We start from the raw sequence: 8,761 nt of genomic DNA, 5'->3' as shown, positions 1-8,761 counted from the left end.
GGTTATAGTTCCAACAGTTATAGTTTTGACGGATAGAATTCTGCCGGTTACAGTTTTGGGTAGCTTTAGTTTCTTGGTATGAATCATTACTATCTTTATCCCTAACTTTTGATGGTTGGAGATGCACTAAATTGTTTCTTTTGTTGGTGATTCTGCCTCGCCTTATGTTGGTTGCAGGAGTTCTTTTTTTGTTCTCCTTTATCCACAGCTTATATTTTGTTCTTTCTAAGGATTTGTTTCTGTGCTTTTTTGCTTGGCACTATGATTACTTCCCTGTGTTCATACAAGTTTCTTAGTTTGAACGAAATATGATTCATGCCTTAAAAAAACTTTGATGTCATAAATAAATAATAAAAATAGAAAAAGATAAAAAAAACATAAAAATGAAATATTACATAAATTTTGCAAAAAAAAAAAGCTTGGGCACATCTCTATATTGTATAGTTATCATATTAAACAAACATAATTTTGATAAATAAAAATCATTTTTATATACATCAAAATATACAAAAAATGCAGTCTAAGATAGTGGATTTGCACAAGTACATTAACATAACTCTACCAACTCAGCATAGGTTCAAGTTAAATTGGACCGTTTCATGCCAATTAGCCACTTAAACAAAACTACTTACAAATAATTCAAGAGTTAGAATTTACTAGAATAATAGCATTTAAAAATATGATAAATTTCTTAAACTGCCCTTATGATTTAGCTAATTGACTAAGTGTACCATTATTGTTTGAAAATTGACTAACGCTACCTTTACTATTTTTGACAATTGACTAACTCTATCCTTATCGTTACCATTTGTTAATACTCCTTTATGAACTATGCACATGTGACCTATAATTTTTTTTCGAAACCCAATATTACCCTCGTCCCTTAACCCCCACTCTCTCCATTCTCAGAACTCTCCCTCCGCCTCTGGTCTCTCTCCCCTTCTTTCTCGGTTCGGTTTCAATTAATAAAAACGTAGGAAAAAGGAGGTTTTCTTCTCCACGAGCGATCACCCCCATTTCTCTCTCTCTCTCTCCTTCTTAGTGTTCTTTCCGTACTTTGCTTCTCTAATTGAAACAAGGTGGCGAACCAGCTCACTATCGGTCTCTCCCTCCTTTTCTTCTTCTTCCCCTCTCTTCTCCTTCTCTCCTTTTTCTTCCTTCGTCTTTTATCTCTCTCTTTCTCCATTCTCTTCCCTTTTGATCGAATGAATCAGAGGACGTAAGAACTAGTCACCGTCAACATCTCTGCCCTGTTTTCCCTTCCTTTCTTCTGCTTCTTTCTCTTTCCTCTCCTACTCTTTTCTTCTTCCTTCCGCTTTCCCTCTTTCTCCTCCCTCTCCATTTCATCTCCTTTGGCTCCTCTTCTCCTTCTACCATTTATCCGCTCCTTTGTCTCCTCTCTCCTTTCCTTCTCTCTCTCTCTCTCTCTCTCTCTCTCTTGTTTCAGTTCATCTCTACCGTCAACTAGGATTGAGACCATCATCACTGAACATAACCCCTGCTTCGATTTCATTGTTGTTTCATTGAAACCAATCCAAACCCGACCTACCCATCCGTGTCTTGGTTGGGTGCCAATTCCTTGCTCATTGATCAAGTTCGAACGTAAAACTCAAACTATTGCAGTCCCGTGGTGCCTCTCACCCAACCATCGATGAAAAGGCAACATGAAGGGGTGTATTAGCCACCCTATCTTTCTTTTTCTGTAATGACAGATCGTCAAAGGAAGCCAGTTAGGGTGATTATGCTAGTTGTGGAAGCCTCCTCCAACGAATCGACTGGTTGGTTCTTCTTTTACTCTAGTTTGGTATTCCTTATCCTAATATCCTTCTATTCCTAGTTTATCTCATTTTTAACTGGTCGGAGAAGGGTTAAATAATAAAGTTGGCATTATCAAGAGCTCGAATCCGGATTTCATCCTCACAATTCGAATATGGATTTCATCCTAAAAAAAATATTGGTCCTTGCACTATCTTCACAACATTTTTCAACCGTGCACTGGCATCACAACTCCCAATTTCATTAAGGTTTTATGCCTCGAGACTGAGCAGAATGGGGGGAGAGAGATAACGAAGGGGACGAAGAGAGAAAGAGAGGGAGGGAGAGAGGTACACAGCTGCTGCGGCGGTGATAAAATAGGGGTGAGAGGGAGAGAGAGAGAGAACGAAGGAACAAGGAGAGAGAGAGAGTTGTAGAGAAGATTGGACTATGGCTTCATCCCTAATTTCTTCGGTGGTTCCGAGAAAAATAGAAGGGTAAAATAGTCCTATTATCTTATTATTAACGGAATATTAAGAGGTATTAACAATAAGGAAAGTATTAGTCAATTGTCAAAAACAGTAAGGATAGCGTTAGTCAATTTTCAAACTTAGTCAATTAACTAAACTATAAGAATAATTTAAGAAATTTACCCTTAAGAATATTCAAGAATAACAATTAAATGCATTTGCAAGGGCAAAATAGATAACAAGAAAATATGAAAAAGATTCTAGAAATTAGAGGTTTAAAATACTATAAATAGGACATATGGGGACTTATTATTAAGAAAACAACCCATTAACCATTATAGAGAGTGGAGCTATTCATGGGTAAAACTCGGGCTTGGCTTTTGCCAAATTCTGAATGGACCCTATTATTAAGAAGACAGCCCATTAATTCATTATCTTCTTCCTTTCTCCCTTCTCTTAACAACTACCACAATTTTGGATCTTTAAAAGTCAATCACCTTAAAGGCATTTGCAAGGGCAAAATAGATAACAAGAAAATATGAAAAAGATTCTAGAAATTAGAGGTTTAAAATACTATAAATAGGACATATGGGGACTTATTATTAAGAAAACAACCCATTAACCATTATAGAGAGTGGAGCTATTCATGGGTAAAACTCGGGCTTGGCTTTTGCCAAATTTTGAATGGACCCTATTATTAAGAAGACAGCCCATTAATTCATTATCTTCTTCCTTTCTCCCTTCTCTTAACAACTACCACAATTTTGGATCTTTAAAAGTCAATCACCTTAAAGGCATTTGCAAGGGCAAAATAGATAACAAGAAAATATGAAAAAGATTCTAGAAATTAGAGGTTTAAAACACTATAAATAGGACATATGGGGACTTATTATTAAGAAAACAACCCATTAACCATTATAGAGAGTGGAGCTATTCATGGGTAAAACTCGGGCTTGGCTTTTGCCAAATTTTGAATGGACCCTATTATTAAGAAGACAGCCCATTAATTCATTATCTTCTTCCTTTCTCCCTTCTCTTAACAACTACCACAATTTTGGATCTTTAAAAGTCAATCACCTTAAAGGCATTTGCAAGGGCAAAATAGATAACAAGAAAATATGAAAAAGATTCTAGAAATTAGAGGTTTAAAACACTATAAATAGGACATATGGGGACTTATTATTAAGAAAACAACCCATTAACCATTATAGAGAGTGGAGCTATTCATGGGTAAAACTCGGGCTTGGCTTTTGCCAAATTTTGAATGGACCCTATTATTAAGAAGACAGCCCATTAATTCATTATCTTCTTCCTTTCTCCCTTCTCTTAACAACTACCACAATTTTGGATCTTTAAAAGTCAATCACCTTAAAGGCATTTGCAAGGGCAAAATAGATAACAAGAAAATATGAAAAAGATTCTAGAAATTAGAGGTTTAAAACACTATAAATAGGACATATGGGGACTTATTATTAAGAAAACAACCCATTAACCATTATAGAGAGTGGAGCTATTCATGGGTAAAACTCGGGCTTGACTTTTGCCAAATTTTGAATGGACCCTATTATTAAGAAGACAGCCCATTAATTCATTATCTTCTTCCTTTCTCCCTTCTCTTAACAACTACCACAATTTTGGATCTTTAAAAGTCAATCACCTGAAGGGATGGGAGATCCATCATATGGATGGCCGAACCTTACAAGAAGGTTGAGTGAAATTTCAAAAATTTTTTGACTCTCATCCGGGAATTCTATTCCCAATTTAGAAAACTGCATTTTCAAGGTTCATTCTTGTAACCAAACTGAACCAAATCTGAAACCAAAATTAAGGAAGGATATACCTGATACGAAATCCACGCAAAAAGCTCATCCCAACGTAGGTGTTCACGCCCAAAAAGTGTACCAAATCCTCCCTCCATTGAAAATGACACAACTTAGGATGAGGCAGGATTAGTAGGTAGTTCTTCACCAAGAACTTGTGATTCTTCAGCAAGAATCGAATGGGGTAATGAGCACAACTTCAAAATTATTTCTTCTAGCAATAAACAATATCAAGATCAAATCTTGATTAGATCCAAGAACTGGAGACCGAAGAGGGTAGAGTGGCAAGAGCAGGAAGAAAAAAGAACTAAAGGCAAGATCAGTTTAACTGAGTTGTCTTCTCTCTATGTTGTGTTTGGTGTCTTTTTCAGGTCCGTTCAGCTCTCTATTTATAACTTTAAAGAGACAACCTCCTAATCTGATTAGGAGTTTCTTGATCCAAATCTTTATTTGGATATTGACTCTTTAAGTGATAAGGATAATTCCTAATCTTATATGCGGTTCAAAATCAGCTTATTCCTAATCAAATTTCGAGTTTTCTGATCCAAATCTTTATTTGGATATGGACTCTTTAAGTAGATAAGAATTATCCTCTTATCCTACTTTACTGATCCAAACCCAGATCTGCCCCTATTTAATTAATCCAATTAGCCCAGTTCGAAATGGGCTTTTAGGCCCATTAAGCTTTCAGACTCACTTTTTTAATGCTGATTAGCTTGGCTCTCTTTGTATGGCGTGGGACCCTAACATTGATCTACACATCAGCCACATGGGTTCAACATGGCCGAATTCACTACTGAATACAGTGAACCCCTGAGTCCATCACTATGGACTCTTAATAAACCCAACATTTACACTAAATGGTTATTGGGTCCAACCATCTTATGAAAGCCCAATAACCCTCAATGGTATTACACTTAACCTCTCAGACCTTAATGATCAAACATTGCCTGACAAGAGAGGACCTCTCCCTCAGCTGCAAGGTACAGTGCTGCACTCTCTACTCACATGGATCCCAGGAATTAAAACATCTTACATTTTGAAAACCATAATATATATATATTGCAAAACCAAATTTCAAATACATTTGAAATCCACTGCTAGCAGTTTAGGTTTCCATCAGAGAGAGTGCATCCCCGATCATTAATTTTGTCCGACAAAGGGGCTGATCCTATCACTATGATCACCTACTCAGATGAATTCTTAGACTGTCCCAACATACCCAGGTTTTGGCCTTATCTAAGGATCTCACTGATTGGCACATCAAAGACAGCCTAATCTGACACCTAGTGTAGTATCATAATCGAGTCTAGGGGTCAAGTGTAACATTCTAGTTTTGCCCGTTTATCTCCAAGGTCCAGGGCAATATTGGAATTTTGGTCCGATTAAGGGTTTCAAGAAAACCCACACTACATGTACCTTAAGTCTCACCCGACAAGCCACCCCAACCAACTTGATGGCACATCAGTGTCAGCCTTGGTAGGATAAATCTCCCGAAATCTATCCAACGGCTGTGAAGATTCTAAACTTACACGAATCTCATTAAGTGTCCAGAAACACACACAAAAATATGAATCAAATATGTACTTTATTCATTTACAATAAATGTCATAATGTACATCATGCTGATTGAGCTAAGGGCATACACCGTCTAACACCCCCACCATCACCTTACCATATTTAGTGGACTTACATGTAAAATAAATAAATACAAGTATAAATGAGCTTGATGAACTTTCTTCTAACTAAATACTTTTTTTTTTATTTAATCATTTCCTAATTCAAGTGCAAAAACATATTTTGAATTATTACTTGTCACCTCATTCAAATTCTTCCTATTTGGTCATATATCTAGGGCATTAACTTTCACTCTCTCATGATTTATATCCAATACTATTAACAATATGAATTTTATGTTATTTTTTAAATGATAATTGATGGATAAACATTTAATGGGGTTATGATTTCATATTATAATTAAATAATAAAGATTAAAGATAAATGCATAAATAATTATGACAAACATACATAACATTTGTAATGTACAAATATTAATATGATATATCGAAAAGTATGGACATGCCCAATGCGGATAGGGGTCCACGGTTAATCATAGTTCGGTTTTTCGATTTTTTATGTACTTAAAATAAAAAAATAACTAAAATTGTCGCAATTGGGGGTTGCTGTTGGTGCCGGTGGTTACTGTCGGTGCCGGACTGGTTGGTGCCAGTGGACTAGTGGTTGCTGTCGAGTGTCGCCTGAAGTAAGAGCTTAAGACTTGAGAAATGGTGCCTGCCAGAGATGGCGTTGCTAGTGAGACGACGATCGGCGTTGTCGCTTGGTGCTGTTGCCTGCCGTGCTACTAGTGGTTGGCACGAGCCACACGGTTGCTTGGTGGTTGTTGTCGAAGAAGGCAAGAAGTTAGAAGAGTTAAGAGAACTGAGACCAAGATGCAAAGAGGAGAAGTGAGGGAGAGAAGAGAGGTACAAATGTCATTGCCAGTGAGCTGGTGATCGGCGTTGCCGCTTGGTGCTGCTGGTGGTTGGCGCGGGCCACGTGGTTGCCGTCGAAGAAGACAAGAAGTTAGAACTTAGAAGATTTGAGAGAGATTTAAGAGAGTGAGAGAGAAAGGAGAAAAAGTGACTAAGAGGGAAAAAAGAGAAGGGTAGTTTGGACCCTAGGAAAAGACAAGACTGCCAGAAAGAGAAGGGGCAGCCAGTATGGGGAAAAGACAGACTGCCGATATTCAAAAAAAATAAAAAACAGTTGTCAAATTCGATTTTCAAAAAAAATAATAAAAAATTAATATATATATATATATCGGATAATTTAGTTAACCGCCTATTTTTTTAAATGGTTAACCAAAACTGAACCGACTGGTTCAGTTAACCATTTTTCGATTCGATTTTTCAACTTTTTTTTTCTCATCCTAAATGTAAATTTCTGAATTTCAGTGCAGATATGTAAACATTCAAAATCTTAAATACCCACACACACTATATGCACCAACGCCTGAGTCGTCATTCTCCCTTCTTATTTATAAACATTATTTCACGTACACATTTGGCAATTACAAATGTTCGAATGCTGCAGCCTGGTCGATAAGGTCGGGTCAATGCGGGTGTACCACCTAATCCGAACCACTTATTTCCCCTCTAAGAAGTTTCAATTGGACTTTTGGACTTCTGCTGGTACTGGTAGCAAGTGATGTCCCCTGCGATTAGCTGAAGTGCTGAACTGAGCTTACTTACCGTACAAAGAAGCTAATGGCGACTTTGATCGGTTCTTCAGATCCTAACCTTAGCATAAGCAACGTTTTCCCTTCTCAAACACCGAAAGCACTTCGCCCTCCTTCCGCCTTTAAATCTGTGAAACTTCACAACTGTACATTGTTTGATGGTTACGGGAGTACGATCAGACGATTAGGAAGAAGAGATCATTCATCTCAATCATTCATTCGTCGTTTTTGTCATCGAAGTGTCGTTTCGGGACCCAACCTGGCTTCATTGTCATCTTCTTCTTCTTTAAATCCGATCGTTGCTTCATCTTCGTTTGACTTCGATGTTGTGATCGTCGGTGCCGGAATCATAGGTTTGACTATTGCTAGGCAATTTCTTCTCCAATCGGATCTCTCCGTCGCCGTCGTTGATGCGGCTGTGCCGTGTTCCGGTGCTACCGGTGCTGGTAAGCTACATTGATATTTCTATCTTGTGAGTCCAGAGCGATGTTTCTTCTTCTTCTCCTCCTCCTCCTCTTCCTTGTCATTTATTACTGATCAAACAAAAATAAAACAGTAAAGATGAAAAGGAAGAGGATATTTGCACTGAGGCCAAGCTTAGTTGGTGACCTCGTGTGTCATATGATTAGTTTTAGGATGTCTGTTAGGTAGTTCTTTGATTTTGGAAATTGATAAGTAACTTGGTACTTTGTATTTTTGGTTTGTTTGCTAAGTGAGAACTGACGAAGAGTTCCTTATGATGATTAAAGTAGATGCAATTTTTATATATGTATTTTTTGGAGATGGTATTTGCTTATTGTCACCTATTATGATCACCAAATCGACAGGATATTTTAGGATGCCTGTTAGGTAGTTCTTTGATTTTGGAAATTGATAAGTAACATGGTACTTTTTATTTTTGGTTTGTTTGCTAAGTGAGAACTGATGAAGAGTTCCTTATGATGATTAAAGTAGATGCTATTTTTATATATGTATTTTTTGGAGATGGTATTTGGTTATTGTCACCTATTATGATCACCAAATCGACAGGATGCTTTAGGATGTCTGTTAGGTAGTTCTTTGATTTTGGAAATTGATAAGTAACTTGGTACTTTGTATTTTTGGTTTGTTTGCTAAGTGAGAACTGATGAAGAGTTCCTTATGATGATTAAAGTAGATGCTATTTTTATATATGTATTTTTTGGAGAAGGTATTTGGTTATTGTCACCTATTATGATCACCAAATCGACAGGATGTTTGTATATGGCCATTTTCTCATAAAGAAAAAGCGGATATTGGTGTTTTATTGAGTCTATTGACCACAAAAAATGCTGCATCTTTTCAATGAAACTCACGATGATACAAGCGAAAAAGACAAAAAGGGATATCTGCAATTTAGAGACCTTTGGTGGAACTCAAATTTTCATCATGAGGCACCTGACTGACTTCACCAGCCCATTAAGGGAAATTTATTACGAAGTGTTAAGTGGTCTTGATGC

The 8,761-nt window shown here is 37.0% G+C and overlaps 1 protein-coding gene across 1 annotated transcript in view; it reads left to right on the top strand.

Annotated features, from left to right (window-relative positions):
• The first annotated feature begins 6,888 nt into the window (after positions 1-6,888).
• LOC148873250 (FAD-dependent oxidoreductase family protein) overlaps positions 6,889-8,761 on the top strand; it is a 39,406-nt gene continuing 37,533 nt past the window's right edge. The window contains exon 1 of the mRNA XM_088964142.1: positions 6,889-7,729. Coding sequence (XP_088820268.1) covers positions 7,312-7,729 — 418 coding nt within the window. The 5' untranslated portion in view covers positions 6,889-7,311. The remainder of the gene's footprint in view (positions 7,730-8,761) is intronic.

This window comes from Nelumbo lutea, chromosome 1 (assembly GCF_056320005.1).
Source record: "Nelumbo lutea isolate HS-2025 chromosome 1, American lotus-T2T, whole genome shotgun sequence".
NCBI lineage: Eukaryota > Viridiplantae > Streptophyta > Magnoliopsida > Proteales > Nelumbonaceae > Nelumbo > Nelumbo lutea.
The sequence above is the reverse complement of the archived record's forward strand: the minus strand, read 5'-3'. Positions and strand labels throughout refer to the sequence as shown.